The 15,757-nt window shown below is 51.1% G+C and overlaps 1 protein-coding gene across 3 annotated transcripts; it reads right to left on the bottom strand.

The window, feature by feature from the left end:
• Positions 1-744: 744 nt before the first annotated feature.
• SLC66A3 (solute carrier family 66 member 3) lies at positions 745-13,123 on the bottom strand. 3 transcript variants are annotated; one of them, XR_298268.4, is made up of 8 exons: positions 12,876-13,123; positions 9,808-9,890; positions 9,663-9,732; positions 7,510-7,567; positions 4,550-4,670; positions 3,484-3,525; positions 2,336-2,398; positions 745-1,864 (listed from the first exon to the last, which is right to left on the bottom strand). XR_298268.4 is itself a non-coding variant. In XM_003125380.7 (7 exons), exons 1-7 carry the CDS (start codon positions 13,016-13,018, stop codon positions 1,773-1,775), a joined length of 609 nt encoding a protein of 202 aa, XP_003125428.1. In that variant the 5' UTR covers positions 13,019-13,123; the 3' UTR covers positions 745-1,772. The 3 variants fall into 3 exon arrangements, 1 of the variants encoding a protein (XP_003125428.1); XM_003125380.7 differs by lacking the exon at positions 2,336-2,398; XR_014842556.1 differs by lacking the exon at positions 745-1,864 and having other exon boundaries at positions 2,336-2,616; positions 3,055-3,525.
• Positions 13,124-15,757: the final 2,634 nt, after the last annotated feature.

A 15,757-nucleotide genomic window follows, 5' to 3' on the forward strand; every position in this document is an offset into this window, starting at 1 on the left:
ATCTGGCGTTGCCGTGAGCTGTGGTGTAGGTTGCAGACTCGGCTCGGATCCCACGTTGCTATGGCTCTGGCGTAGGCCAGTGGCTACAGCTCCGATTCAACCCCTAGCCTGGGAACCTCCATATGCCGCGGGAGCAGCCCAAGAAATAGCAACAACAACAACAACAAAAATTTAAAAAAAAAAAAAAAATACTTAGTGAACTAAAAAATCACATAGTTTATCCTAATAATCAGATTATAACTGCATGTGATAAAAGAGTCACCTGGATTTTTTTAAAGTGATAACTATGATTTTTAAAACTACAAAAAGAATGATTATTTCTTTTTTTTTTTTTTTTTTTTTTGCCTTTTCTAGAGCTGCTCCCGCGGCATACGGAGGTTCCCAGGCTAGGGGTCTAATCGGAGCTGTAGCCGCTGGCCTACACCACAGCCACAGCAACTCGGGATCCAAGCTGCATCTGCGACCTACACCACAGCTCACGGCAATGCTGGATCCTTACCCACTGAGCGAGGCCAGGGATCGAACACAACCTCACCGTTCCTAGTCGGATTCGTTAACCACTGAGCCACGACGGGAACTCTGAAAATGAATGATTATTTTTAGATGCCAGGTTTCTCTTCCCTCTGGTCCCAAGCAGCAGTTCTAAAAGGATTAGCTATGTATTTTTAAACCATATTTTTAAAACTGCACTTTATATAACTTTAAAAACTGATCACATTAAAACAACTGAGTTTTAAGACTAAGCAGAGTTCAAAATATGATAGTTTATTGTACACAAGAAACTAAAATATTTTCTAATAAACCACTTACTGCATATAATAAAATAATGCCATTCAATTATTAGGGGAACCAGAGTTTTCAGTGTTAGGGTTTATAAGCTTTTTTACAGGAAAAATGTAAGAAATCTTACAATAATTTTATCATGTTTAGACTGTGATACTATAATGAGAATAAAATCCATACGAACTTGTCAGAACTCAGCAATACCCTTTACTGCATATATTTTCAATAGGCAAAGCCTGGTGGAGGCCAGCTGTATTTTGTGCCAAATTCTAATAACAGTAACTGTGTAGGTGTGGTCCTTTTAAAAACGGCAGCATAAACCTGGTGCTGGCGTCAGTATAGTGGGGTCACCTCATCACAAGCAGAGACTGCAGGCACCTTTTGTTAGGCATCATTTAAAGGCACAGTGTGAAGTTGAAGACGTGCTTTGGTACATGAACTCAAGCCAGTTACATTTTTGCTGGTCTTGACGTCCTTGCTATAGCTTAAGGAGCTATCATGCAGTAACATCCAACAAGGCCGTCCTGTTACATCTATAGGGCAGTTAAACATTAGTCCCGGGAAGCAAACCCTGGTCACTTATCACAATCCCACACTGAGCAAACTCCTATTCATGCTCATTTGGGTTGTGGAGGGGGTTTATTTCCTACAAGATTCCGAATGCTGCAAAGTAGATGTATGTAGTTTTTTGGAGAGAACTGTGACTTGAGTGATAAGGGTCAAAGCTGTCGCCTCGAAATGGGGCTCCTGCAAGACCAGCTACCACCAGCCTTCTCAAAACTGCAGATACTCTGAGCCTACTTTAACCTACTGAGGTGGCGGGGGGGTTAAAAATTGACATGTTTAGACAAGGGTGTAAGTGGGCTCTTTCAAGTCTAAAATACCTTTGGCACGGCTGGCTGAATTTATAAAAGACCTGGTTTAGCAATGAGCTTTTTGCCTTTGGTTCAGTTATTCAAAATCCACTCTGTAGGACTATTCCGTGTCCATCACTCAGCCTTGACAGCAGTCTTCCGGTAGCGAAGGATTGTAGCTGTTACCCATATATTTAAAGCCAGCGTGACCACAAAACGCGTAAGAACTGAAATCAATCAGAAAGAAAAAGCAGGTATTAAAAAATACTCTTCACATAAAATCACCACCTTCTTTAAGCAGAAGCTTAAGTAAAGCGTCACACCCAGCCCCCTATGGATCATGAACTTTTTGAACAACTGTGGTTCCAAATACTTCTGGAAAAGGGATCTTCCTGTCATGACTACCTTTGGCCACTTGGCCTGACTTCATGAATAATAATTTATCATCTTAATTGCTTCCTTTGGAGGAATCTGACTCTGGCTGGCAGATACGGTAACTTTTTTAAACCCCTTTAACTCATGTTTTACGTCTTAAGGGTGGCGGGTGGTGTTTTAGAACGTTCCACGTCCCACGAAGGTGGAACAAACAATGCACTCGGTCAAGATGATTCGGAAAAACTGGCCCAAGCATCAAAGCATATTTTATATTGTGGAAACCATGAAAGTGTGGCTTTTTGTTAGGAAAAAAAAAAAGTAACCTTAGTGGCTCGATCAGTAAACTGTTTTCAAAAGGTTCTTCTCAGATCACTTTCAGGAAGACCCTTAGATACAAAACAAATCAAAACTAGAATACGCGCAACCTTTTAAACGTCATTGTTAGTATGTAGGTGCATCTGGCTGTTTAATTACGATTTGACTCTTATTTCCAAGCCGAGAATTCTTTCAAGTCCCGCGGGGAAGACTCCGGCCTCCCTTCTCCCTTCCCTGCTTGACCTAAGTTTATACTTGGGTCAGAACACGTTCAATCCTTCTCTCAGAGCTGATGCAAAGGATTTGAGCCAAAGATAAAACCTCCAGGAGAGGATTAGCAAACGCATCTTGCCGTCCTGCAGCAACATTTCTCAAATGATAACTAGCTTATGCGAAAGGTCTACACATCGGGGACGTATTTCTAGTCTTCATAGAACAGGTGACACCATCCGACTTAATCATTTCCCAGGAATGTATGTGCTTGACTTGGAAGTTGAAAACTCAGTTTAAGGACCTAGGAAATGCTTTCTAGATTAACCCACGTATGTTTTGTTTTCTCCTCCGTGATAGCGTCTCTTTAAAAATGAACAGAACAAGTACATGGGGGCAAATGATTAGGTCACCCCCCTTCCTGCTGCTTGTGGGCAGTTCTCGGAGGCTCGGGACCGCTTGGCCTCTGCCACCTCCTTCCCTCTCATTGGACTCGGCCCCCTTGCATCAGCCCTACTGATGGTCTCTCATGCATCCTCTTTGCTCGTCACCTCCATACATGCTGCTCCCGTCCCTGTAACAGTCTCTTCCTCCCCTAGACCCCACTCTTCCCAGCTCCCTCCAAGCATGACAGGCTGCCCTGGTAGGTGCTCATCTTGCGCTGCTCTTTCCAAATACACCTCACAGTATTTCTCAGTCGTTAATGGTGTGATGGTTTCGTTATTCATTTCCACTGCTGCAATGGAAGCTCCACGAAGACAGGAATCTATTAGCTTGTGCACAGTGCATCCCAGGTACTGTAAGCAGATGCTTTATACTATGCATCGTGACTGACGAAGGCCAGGCATGTATGGGTGCTGGCTCTGTTAAACCCTAAGACAACTGACAAATGAACAAGGCAAAGAGGAAGTTCAAGAAGGACATGGCAGAAAAAGATTTTGCTTACTTGTAAGATCATTGGTGGTCATTAGCGTCGTTATTATTCTTACTGTAAAAGAAAATTTTCAGCAGTAAATGTCAAATGACATTTCGCTATTTAGCGATCTTTCCATTTGTTTATTTTTTATTTTTTATTTTTATTTTTTGCTTTTTTAGGGCCGCACCTGCAGCATAGGGAGGTTCCCAGGCTAGGGGTCCAGTCGGAGCTACAGCTGCCGGCCTACACCGCAGCCACAGCCACGCGGGGTCCCAGCCTCGTCTGCGACCTACAGCACGGCTCACGGCAACGCTGGATCCTCAACCCACTGAGCGAGGCCAGGGATGGAACCTGCAGCCTTATGGTTCCTAGTCCGATTCATTTCCAATGCGGCCTGACACAAACTTCCTGTCGTTCCATTTTAAATACAGGAATTTAAAATGTAGAGAGCTAACTTTCAAGAGCTAACAGTTCTTGAGAGACTTGGGCAGAAGAGAACCCTGGGTGAAGAAAGCGGTCCTTTAAGATAGAGAAGAAACATGACATATAATTCAGTTATCTAAAACTAGTAAATTGAATAAATGTGGTAGCTCTGAATTTTGAAATATTCCTACTTAAACAGAGCATATGCTCATTGTAGCTAATTCCTACAAGAGACCAAATGAGCAACAGAGACTCTAAAGTTGAGACCAAACACCAAGGCTCCAGAAAAACTCCCCTGCTGCAAATTATATTGAGTTCCGAAAGCCAGTGTATGACTCTCATCTTTTTAGTCGGTGACATCATAAACATTCATATGTTTCAAACAAGTTAGTGAACTCATTGTAATCAACCACTGGATGCTTTTCAAACAAGAGAGGACTGTTAATATTAGGCCAGATTTTTGGAGAAAAGCATGCTTTCACTTTTATTTTCTTAAGCAACTGGAATACAGATCTTGCAGAAAATGGAGAGCGGTGTGCATTAAGTCAACTTTATAAATATGGATGTGCTAGGCGGTTCTATCTGAATAGCTACTTGCAAAGGATCGAAGCACTTGGACACCAAGCTAATGCACTCCACCGACAAAGGACACAGTTAAGTTTCTTGCTCTAACCTGCGCAGCTGTACGAAGCGAGGCTCCACGTCAGGGCACTCACGGCTCCCGAGTCCCTGGTCTTCCATAGGTACTGGAGCTGCGCAAACTTACTGGCTGCGCTGATGAATGTACAGAAGTTCTGTTTGCAGATAAAGCAAGAGAAAGTTAGGAGTCCCTTAGTTTCCAAAGCAAAAGAGCACCAGATACTGAAAGTACTTCTGAAGCCAAATGTTCATGTCAAGGAATAACCCACTTGTGCAAGGACAGAACTCAAGCTTAGTGATAAAGAATGGATGCGACAGTGTAGGATTTGCACATAACCCGCCCAGTCCACTGCTCAGTGAGTAACTAAGGCGCTGCAGCTAATGTGAAACTAAGAGTAAGAATCCGCATGGCCACCAAGGCTTCTCCATCCCCAGCTGCTAATAACAACTAGAGAGATGCACAAATTACTAGGGTGTCTTCAGAGCCTGGGGGACACCACGCTGCTTTGAACTCACAGACTCGGAAACTCAAGTTAGCAAGCCGAGGCGCATCAGCTTGGAATTTCTGGCTGTTCTAATGAGCCCCCCTGGGGAGGCTCAGGCCCTCTGCTCCCTGACAAAGGTGAGTATACAGCACCCTCCACCGGGGAGGGGCCCAGCCTGCCAGGCCCAGGCTCTACATCAGCTGAAACACCCTCGTCGGCTGCCAGGTTGAGCAGACACCAAAGGGAGACCAGGTGGAGGGTAGGAAACCAGTTTGCTGGTGGCTCAAACATCCAGATTTGGCCCAGGGAGGCTGAAACAGAGGGCGTGCGAGGTGTTCAGATCCTGGGCGTATTTGGAAGGTAAAGCTGATGGGACGCACAGGAGCCTGGAAGCTCTGTGCTGCCAGGTGATGTCAGAGAGGCTCATGAGTCCTGCTCGGGAGCTCTGGGGATTGGGCGCACGCAGTGAGCTGGGGCCTGGACCTCTCCTTAAAGAAGCAGGGACGCCGTTGTGGAGAACAGTACGGAGGTTCCTCAAAAAACTAAAAATAGAGTTGCCATGTGATCTAGCAATCCCACCCCTGGGCATCTATCCAGACAAAACTGTAACTTGGAAAAATACATGCACCCCTATGTTCAGAGCAGGGCTGTTCACAACAGCCAAGCCGTGGAAACAACCAAAACGTCCATCGACAGAGGAGTGGATCAAGAAGACGTGGTACAGACATACAATGGGACATTACTCAGCCACAGAAAAGAATGAAATAATGCCATTTGCAGCAACATGGATGGACCTACCTAGAGATTCTCCTACTAAGTTAAGAAAGTCAGAAAGAGAAAGACAAATACCATGCGATGTCACTTATATGTGGAATCTAAAATACGACACAAGTCAACATACCTATGAAACAAAAACGGACTCACAGACAGAGAACAGCCTTGTCAAGGGGAGGGGGCGGGGGAGGGGAAGACGGGAAGCTGGGATTAGCAGATGCAAACTATTGTTTATAAAGTAGACAACAAGGACCTCCCGGATAGCACAGGGAACTCTTCAATATCCTATGAAACGCCGTAATGGAAGCGCATATGAAAAAGAATATATGTAACTGAAAAAATAAATAATATTTTGAGGAAACAAAAAAGAAGCAGGGGGATGAGGAGGAGCCGGCAGAGGCACTGGGCAGCAGCAGGTGGAAGAGACACCAGAGCCAAGGTGCCCTGGAAGCCACATGAACAAAGTGATTCCAGGAGGAGTCCTGGTCTGTAGCAGCAGATGCTCCAAGGACGCGGAATGAGAACGCCGCTGGCTTTAGCGCGAGTGAAAGTGGCTGTTGCCCTTGGCCATCTCTGTCTCCCCAGAAGGAAAGCTCCACGAAGGGGAGCGCCACGTGGCTGGCATTCGCTCAGTCCTAGCTGAGTGACTAAATCCGTGACAGCAACGCCATCTGACAAGTGCCACGATAAAAGCGAACGTGGGAAACGTGGGCGGAGAAGAGGCGGGACCTGGGCAGGAAGAATTACAGAGACGGTGATGGCAGGGCCCCGGAGTCAGACCCCAAGATACGCCCCGCGGGGAGCAGATGGCTCCGAGGATGGGGTCCAAGGGGGAGGACCCGTGAGGAAAGAGGCTCGTGTGCAACTGGGGTGACCTGCACAGACAGAGGGGGGAGGCTGCCTCTGAGAGCCCATCCCACGGCAGGTTACTAGGTTTTCCCGTAACAAGTGTCGGATGGAGAATGGGGTGAAAGTCAGGCGTCTGTGTGCGGCAGGCAGTGCCCACCAATTCCTTCTGCTCCCTCCTTTCCCAGTGGGTGGAATTTACATCAGTCACCTTGGAGAGAAGATCTGCTTCCTGACCCACTACCAGAATCCTATGCTCGCAGAGAGGAATCTTTGGCCCTTAACCAAGGAAGGAAAAAAAAAAAGCATAGAGCTTACCCCTTGCCCAGGAAGAAAAAAAAAAGTTTTTAGGTAGGGGGGCGGGGGCAGAGTTAAAATAATGAGCATGTGGCCAGCACACAATTACCCGATAATAATCTGAAACTCTTCAGTTTATGCCCAGTTCTTCATTCTACTCGTCACTACCGCTTCAATCCCACTCTCTAGGGTCTCCAAAAAGGAAGTAAAATCTGCCATGCACCTGCTGCAGAGCGCAGAGAACTCTACCCAATATTCTGCCATCATCTAGGCAGGAAAAGCCTCTGAAAGAGAAAGGAGGCGTGTCCAGGTCTAAGGGAACCGCTTTGTTGTACAGCAGAAAGGATACAACCTTGTGAATCAATTCGACTCCAACAATACTTGAAACAAATCTGCCATATATTTAAGTGAGACTCATGTCTTTGAATATTGCCAATAGCCCTGTGCTTTCATCCCATTAACCTTTGGTGCAGTTGAAAAACAAGCAGGTTGAAGAACACCTCATCTTTCAAGTTCTTTGCAGCGCAGGTGGCGGGCAGAGGAGAGAGAAGGGATTGCTGTGTGCAGGCTCTTCCAAGGGCGCCTTACTCACCATGGCCAGATCCATGATCCACTTCCGCAGGCTGAGGACGAACCAAGCAGACACAAAGCTTGTCCCGGGCTAAGGGAGACCACAGTGGCTCAGCGGCAGCTCCCCCACCCTCCCAACCCCGAGCACGTGGAAATAAACCAAGACCCCCGAGGTTGCACGCAGAAACCAAGTGTGGAATTGGGAACGGCTCTGCTTGAACGTGTCCCATTTGGAAAAGACCAAAACGGTTCCAGCGAACACCTGCGAGGAGCGCAAAAGCACTGAAGCAGATTATGGGAGAAAATGACAAAGAACCCCTGTGTTCACAGACTGGGAACGTTCCCAATGATTCTAAGTGCCCATGTTTTTCTTTTTCTGGCCACACCCATGGTACATGGAAGTTCCCTGGCCAGGGACTGAATCCAAGCTACAGCTGCCACCTACGCTGCAGCTGCAACAATGCTGGATTCCTTTTTATTTTTATTTTTAATGCCGGCTTCTTTAACCCACTGTATTGGGCTGGGGATCCAACCTACACCTCTGAAGTAACCTGAGCCGCGGCAGATAGATTCTCTTTTTTTTTTTTTTTTTGGTAGTTTAGGGCAGCACTTGGGGCAAATGGAGGTTCCCAGGCCAGGGGTCCAATTGGAGCCACAGCTGCCAGCCTACTCCACAGCCACAGCAACGCTGGATCGGAGCCACGTCTGCAACCTACACCACAGCTCACGGCAATGCCAGATCCTTAACCGACTGAGCAAGGCCAGGGATCCAACCCGCATCCTCACAGATCCTAATCAGCTTTGTTCACCGCTGAGCCACAAAGGGAACTTAACCCACCGTGCCACAGCGGGAACTCCCTAACTGCTCATGTAATTCTTGACCCTGCAGGCCTCTCCAACTTAATATCAACATTAGGCACTGAGCTTCAAATGATAAGGCAGACGTGTTCCGCAAAAGGGGTGTCACGTGAAACGGTTTACTGCTCTCCCCCTTTCCCACTGACTCCAGTGTACAAATGACACCGCTGGGGTGAGCAGTGCTGCGCAATGGGAGGAAGGCCATCTGCTTGTCATCAAGCCCAGTGGTGCTGCAGGAAGAGAGCCCAGCTAGAGAAGCAGAAGCCAGCACAGGGAGGCCGTGGGCAGGCCAGGGAGGGGACTTGCCAATGGCCTTGGGCAAGTCATTTTCTGTCTCTCGGCCTCAGTTTGCTTATCTGCAAAATGGACTTAACATTCCTTGCCCTATCCACCTCCTCATCCCTGTGTGGCTCATCATAGGGACCCAACAGGTTGCTGGGATAATAACATTATTATTATTATTGGCTTTTTTTAGGGCCGTACCTTGCGGCACATGGAGGGTCCCAGGCTAGGGGTCCAATCAGAGCTACAGCTGCTGGCCTACACCACAGTCACTGCAACGGGGGATCCAATCCTCTGTGACCTACACCGAAGCTCACGCCACAGCCACGGCAACGCCGAATCCCAGCCGCATCTGCGACCTACCCCACAGCTCATGGCAATGCCGGATCCTTAACCCACTGAGCGAGGCCAGGGCTCGAACCCACAACCTCATGGTTCCTAGTCGGATTCGTTTCAGCTGTGCCGCAACGGGAACTCCAATAACATTAGATGAAGAGATTGAAATAGACAGTGCCCTGTGCTCAAAGTCGGAAGAGCTACCTACTGGTGGACACCAGAAAGGCAGCCTGAATCTAGGTGGACCGAATCTTGGTTCTCACTCTCTAATTCAAACGCTAAACGAATGTTGCCCAACTTTGTACCCCTGCACCTGCTTCCGTTCATTCCAAATACACACTTTATCAAACTTGACCAGTAGGCACAGCAGCTGAGATTCCAGAGAGGACGTGTGTATAGGGTGGCCAGATGGAACAAATAAAAAATGTCGCTGGGCAATGTCCCCCTTAGCAGGGGTGCTTGTGTGGCTCTGCACGGAGGTCCTGGGGGGTCGGGGTACCGGAGGACACCCTGGTCTCAGAGGGGAGGCCCTGGAGCAGGGACTGATCTAGGGCATCTCTGGGCTGTTATATTTGCTCCCACAGACTCCTGCATTGGGGATATTTTTGAGTTTAAGCAAAAGGAGCCTGCATAATGACACATCCTACTGGCAAATAACGCCTCCAGTCTCATCTCCAACTCTCGCCACTGAAAGGATACAGGGCGATGTAGAACGCAGCCCGCTCCACATGCCCGCTGAAGTGGAAGATGCACAGCAGGAGGACGAGATCTGAAAAGGAAAGGCTCCGAGTGAGAGCGAGGAGGGGCCCCGGGGGGCTGAGGCCGGGCACAGGGGCTCGGTTACCTTGTGTCAAGAGGATGGGGTACTCCAGGTAAGTCAGCAGCGGGTACTCGTAGTAACTCTGGTACCGGAGAAAGACCAGGAACCTGGGGAGAGGGAGGACACACGTGAGCTCGGACCGAACCTGACACAGAGCAGGGAGGCTGGGCCGCCACCCAGGAGCACGGGTTCCTCCGCAAAGTCCTAGAGGTGGTGGTGGGAGCCCGCCAGGGCCAAGGAGGGGGATGAAGACCCAGAAGGATGATGGAGTTCCCGTCGTGGCACAGTGGTTAATGAATCCGACTAGGAGCCATGAGGTTGCAGGTTCGATCCCTGGCCTTGCTCAGTGGGTGAAGGATCCGGCATTGCCATGAGCTATGGAGTGGGCCACAGATGTGCCTCAGATTCAGCATTGCTGTGGCTGTGGTGTAGACTGGCAGCTACAGCTCTGATTAGATCCCTAGCCTGGGAACCTCCACATGCTGCAAGTGCGGCCCTAAAAAGACCAAAAACAAAAAAAAACAAGGAGGAAATATTAATTTAATCAATGCCACGATTTTTGGAGCATCCAGCGCTGGCTGGGCATTGGTGTCTACCAAGTCGCTTAGGACGGCCACTTACAGGTGAATTTTACAGAGGGCAAGCCACTGACCAGGATGAGAAGTTGACAGGGCTTCTGAAACCAGTCCTGTCTGTCTCTAGAGCTGGGCTCTTCCCGGGTCCAGGGCAGTTCCCTCAGAGAGTTGCACCCAGGAAGCTGCAGAGACCAAGAAATACATCTGAGGGGCTGAGAGCCATGGGCGGGGGGGCTGGGAGGTGGTGGGGTGTCCTGTGCAGGGTGTATATGGGCCTGGGAATGTCAGGGCCCAGCAGCGAACTGGGGAGACCATGTTTAGAACAAGAAGACATACCCAGATGATTCGAGTGGCCTCCCAGAGGACTGCCCAGACTGGCAGAGGTGGGGGAGACAAACCCAACTAGTATCCCAAGGTTTAATCCCTGGCCCCACTCAGTGGATTAAGGATCTGGAGCCTCGGGGAGCTGCATCGTAGGTCGCAGATGCATCTTGGAACCCAAATTGCTGTGGCTGTGGTGTAGGCGGGCAGCTGCAGTTCTGATTCGACCCCTAGCCTGGGAACTTCCATATGCCGCAGGTGTGGCCCTAAAAATTAAAAGAAAATTCTAGCTCTGGAGAGGCTGTAGCTTGGAGGGAGTGGGGTAAAGACCCCAGAACCCGCTCTTCTCGGAAGTAAAGGCCCGAGCTTCCTGCCTCCCAGCTCCCAGCCTCACTGGGCAGCGCCCTCAGAATCCGAATGTCCCCGTGTCCCCTCAGAGCGTATCTCATCCCACCACCCAGCCTCTAAGGACCCCTCAGACCCCACACTCTGCCAGGGTGAGTCAGCGCTTCCACAGACCAGCTGGACTTAATGGCTCACATTTCCTACGCCAGGAAGGCGTTGTTAGCAAAGCCGCCCTGGCCGGCCTGGTAAGGACCATGCCCTTATCAAGGAGGTCACCCTCGGTGACCCCAGCCAGTGTGTCCCCTCCCCCTGCCTGGCTTGCCCCTGTCGAGTGTGGAGCAAAGGCTCTGGGGCTGGAGGGCTGGGCTCACAAGCCCCCCATATTTACCTAACTTCTGGGGCCTCAGTTTCCTGACCTGTGAAATGGGGATGAAAGTGTACCCACGTCGCGCCTGTGTCTGCACACACGTCTTACCTAAGATCATGTCTTCAGCCTCTTTCTTTGGCCTCACTGCTTCCAGTCCAGCCTCCAGCCTTCTGCCCACACGCCCTCTGCCAGGAGGGCCCCTCTCCCCACTGGCTACCTCTTCCCTCAATGAGGATGCCCAGGGGGTCCCCTCCATGGGTGCGGGTCAGGCCTCCCCTGCTTTAGGACGAGCGACCTCTCCTCCAGGTAACTGTCTGTTCTCCCCAGGGAACCGGAGAGGCTCTGACAGCAGGCTGCTCTTTGCAAAGGGCCAGGCTCAAACCCCGGAGGGCTCACGCACCCCACCACCAGCCCCTCAGAGAGGGCTGTGCCAGGCAGGACCCCATGGCTCTTCTGCCCCAAGGTCTTTTTCTCCAACCCTCCCCTGGCTTCCATCTGGCCCAGGAAACTGGAGTCCACCAGCCCAGCTGCCCCTCTGATTAGCATTTGCGCAGAGGACGGGAGTTCAGAGCCTCTGGATGATACCTGGGCCAGGGCTGGGGAGGAGGTGGGAGGACCTGGCCTCACTGGGCAAGGGGCTCCACTACTCATATCTTCCAACCAAGGTTAACGACTCTTCTCTTTCAGGTCTGTATTTATTTATTTATTTATCTAGGCTGTACCTGCAGCATAAGGAAGTTCCCAGGCTAGGGATGGAATGGAAACTGCAGCTGCGGAGCCCACGCCACAGCCACCATGAAGCCAGATCAGAGCTGCACCTGTGACCTTACCCTGCAGCTACTGGCAACGCTGGTTCCTTAACCCACTGAGGGAGGCCAGGGATGGAACCCGCATCCTCATGGATATTCGTCGGGTTCCTAACAAGCTGAGCCACAACGGGAACTCCCCACACCGGATTTCTGCTGGATGAACTTGCTCCTGAAGCACTCTCCGCTGTCACCTTTCAGGGGCCAGTTCATGTCCAAGTGCAGTTCAAGTGCTCCTTACCTTCAAAACAGCTCTCCGTTCTCTGACCGCCCCGCGCCCCGGTCAAGTGTTAAAGGCCAGAGGTCCTTAGAATTCAAAGTCCAGCCCCTCATTTTACAAGGGAGGAAACCGAGGCTCGAGAAAGGGGGCGCTTGCGGGGGGCGGGCTTAGGGAGGATGCAGATGAGAGAGCCTTGAGGTGCAAATGATGGTTTGGTCGCTAAAGGGCAGAGTGATGATTTCGCGGAGCGTGGGTTTCCTCATCTGTAAAATGGGCGTGCTTCGTCTTCGTTACCGCGAGAGGCTTGGGGAAGCACCGAATTCGAGGGGAAGTGTGCGGCCCGGGCAAACGCCACTCCCCACCGCCGGCCGCTTTCGGCCCCGTTTTCCCCGCCCCTTCTTTACTAAAGCCGCGGTTCTCCCGGGCTGCCGACGGCTCCAGGCCGCCCCTGGCCTTACCCCGCCAGCTCCAGAAGGAGGCTCGGAAGGCTGATGCCCCTCGCGCTCTGCGCCCTCAGCACCGACGAGATCTGCGGCAGCTTGAGCGCAGCGCTCACGCCCAGCGCGCTGTAGTTGCAGAACCACAGCAGCGGCGCCTCCATCGCGCCGGCGGGGCTGGGCACTCGGGCGCTCGGCGGATCCCGCTGCCTCGCGAAGGGGAGCCGCTCAGCACTCGGCCGCCGGGCTCGCCGGGTCCTTCCGCGTTCCCCGCACCCCCTTCTCCTGCTCCGCCCCGGGCCGCCCTGTCGGGGATCGCTCCTCCGCCCCCATCGCTTCTTCGCCCCGCCCCGCCCCGCCCCGCCCCCGCCCCCAGGCCGCCCCGCCCCGCCCCGGGCCCGCCCCCAGGCCGCCCCGCCCCCGCCTTGCCCCGCCCCACCCCGGGCTCGCTCCGCCCCTCCCGGCTCGCCCCTCCCGCTCCGTCTGGGGCCCCCCCCCGGCCCGCGTCTGTCCTGCGGGGGTCCACTGCTCTTCCCTCCCCCTCGTCTGTCCCCCCCTCCCCTATTCCCCCACCCCGCCCCGATCCCTCTCCAGATCCGCCCAGGGGCCCCCTGCCCGGGAGGCAGGTCAGCCTCGCCCTGTGCGTGCCACGCCCGCTGCTGATTCACTTTGCGGTGTTCCACCGACCAGCGCTGTTCTGAGCCTCCGGCGACGCCCCAGACGGCCCCGCTTTCCCACGGGTTGGGTGGGCAGAGACTGGGCCCCGGGGGGTGGCCAGCGGGCACCCAGTCGCGGGGGCACGGACCACTGCGTAAGCATTTTTCGCTCTGAAAAGAGTCTTCCTTTGTTCTTCGCGCTCGGCTTTTCAGAGATTAAAAACTTCATAACGACCCAACTTAAGCTGGTGTGTGTCCTCGTTTTTACGCGACGGGAAACAGTCTTTTCTGGTCCTGCCCTTTCCTCCAGCTGGGAGTGGCGCCGCTTCCTCCCAAACCCCGGGAAGCTTCTTTCCTGCGGGTTTGCGCCTAAGCTCTGAAGACAGCCCCCCCACCTTCCCGCCTATCCAGCCTTGCATTTCAGCACTTAAGAGTGATTTTTTTTTCTTTTATTTCTTTTTAGGGCTTTACATGTAGCTTATAAATTCCCAAGTTAAAGGTCGAATTGGAGCTGCATCTGCCAGCCACAGCCACAGCAACTGGCAGATCTGACCTTGCGGCAATGCTGGGTCCTTAACCCACTGAGTGAGGCCAGGGATGGAACTCGCATCCTCAGGACACTCTATCTGGTTCTTAACCCACAGGGGAACTCTGAAAATGTTTCTTAAGGAGGCAAAAAAGAGATTTCTGTTGGGAGTTCCCTTCGTGGCTCAGTGGTTTACCAACCTGACTAGGATTCATGAGGATGTGGGTTTCATCCTTGCCCTTGCTCAGTGGGTTAAGGATCCGGTGTTGCTGTGAGCTGTGGTGTAGCTCAGATCTTGCTTTGCTGTGACTGTGGCTCAGGCCAGCGGCTGTAGCTCTGATTCGACCCCTAGCCTGGGAATTTCCATATGCTGGAGCTTTGGTCCTAAAAAGAAAAAAAAGAAAAAAGAACAAAGAGAGAGATGTTTCTATTGACAAAAGAAAGTAATTGGGACTGAGGCATGAGGTGCATCTTCCAAACTCTCAAAATGCTAATGGTGTTGAGTCCAGGTTACCAAACAGAAAAAAGTCACAAAATGCAATGCCAGAATCCACCGTAAAGAAAATACTGTCTGCCGTGTCAGTTCGATAAAGATCACACCCTTGGCCACCACAGTTGCCCACCACCAGTGCACCCCGAGGGGAATTCAGGATGGAGAAAACCGGGGAACCTTCTGTGCTTTGGCTCTGATGGGCTTTAGCTAGTTAAGACGCATATCTAAGGAAAAACGTCCAATATCCCAGATTCTTGCATCTTCCCTTACTAGAAAAGCCCTAAAATCATTAATTTGAGAGATCTGTTCTTAGTGATTAGCGGTACTCTTTTGATGCTTGACTACATGTTTTTCCCAGCCAAAAAAAAAAAAGTTCCTATGTATCCTGGCTTCTCCCTCACCTCTTTGGAGCAGTTCCTCAGAGCAGCCTGAGAATCTGTCTCCCAGGCTAGAGTCCTCCGTAAGATCCCCCGAAGAAAACTTAAGTCACAACTCTTTATGGTGTGTACTTCTTTCTGTGAATACCGCACTCACTGGCTTTGTGCTCTGAACTTCAGTGGGGACTTTGAGGCTTTCTCTCTGTCTGCCCCCTGCCCCTTCCTGCTCCTCCAGCCCTCACCTGGCCGTCATCCCCTTCCTCTGGGAACACCCAAAAGGTATTGGGTGCCCTCTCCAAGGCTAAAGGAGAAGAGGTGGAAAGAAAGAAATTTTTCACAGGAAAACAAAGACTCTGTGGCTGGGTGTTTGTGTGGCTTTAGCGCTTATCTTCTTAAAGATCTTGAAATATTTACAGATGAAACAATATATCTGGGATTTGCTTCAAAATATTGGGGTTTGGGGTGGAAGAGTGGGGATACAGGTGAAGTGAGATTAGCTGAAAGATGGTCATTTTCGAAGCTGGCGATGGTATATGGGAGATTGTTCTATGACACTCTCTGCTCTTTGTGTAGGTTTGATATGTTCCATTTTAAAACAAAAGGTGTGATGGGCACGAAGCGTTGTGCCTTTCATTTCAAGGTGAGGTTTCTGTGCTCCAGAAGGGTGAGGGAGCTTGCTCCATGCCACCCTGTCACCATCAGTGGGAGCCATCGCTATGCCCAGGTACGGTGCCCTTTCTGCTCTGGGCAGGCACACTCCCGAGGTCTGTCTGGTGAAGGCAGAGATCTTGGGTTGGCTTCATGGTCCCAGCTTTGCCATGTATTAGCTGTGTGACTTTAATACATGGCAA

This window comes from Sus scrofa, chromosome 3 (genome assembly GCF_054392235.1).
Source record: "Sus scrofa isolate SSC_HxYL_T2T_F1_AM1 chromosome 3, Sscrofa_HxYL_maternal_Yorkshire_Landrace_v2.0, whole genome shotgun sequence".
NCBI lineage: Eukaryota > Metazoa > Chordata > Mammalia > Artiodactyla > Suidae > Sus > Sus scrofa.

What these genes read in the sequence shown, in the direction of transcription:
- SLC66A3 (XM_003125380.7), bottom strand. Translation starts at nt 13,018, where the DNA reads ATGGAGGCGCCGCTGCTGTGGTTCTGCAACTACAGCGCGCTGGGCGTG. An exon ending in GCTGCGTTCTACATCGCCCT is followed by an intron (nt 7,568 to 9,662) that starts GTATCCTTTCAG and finishes GCCCGGGACAAG; the next exon opens with CTTTGTGTCTGCTTGGTTCG. An exon ending in GGATCATGGATCTGGCCATG is followed by an intron (nt 4,671 to 7,509) that starts GTGAGTAAGGCG and finishes ATCTGCAAACAG; the next exon opens with AACTTCTGTACATTCATCAG.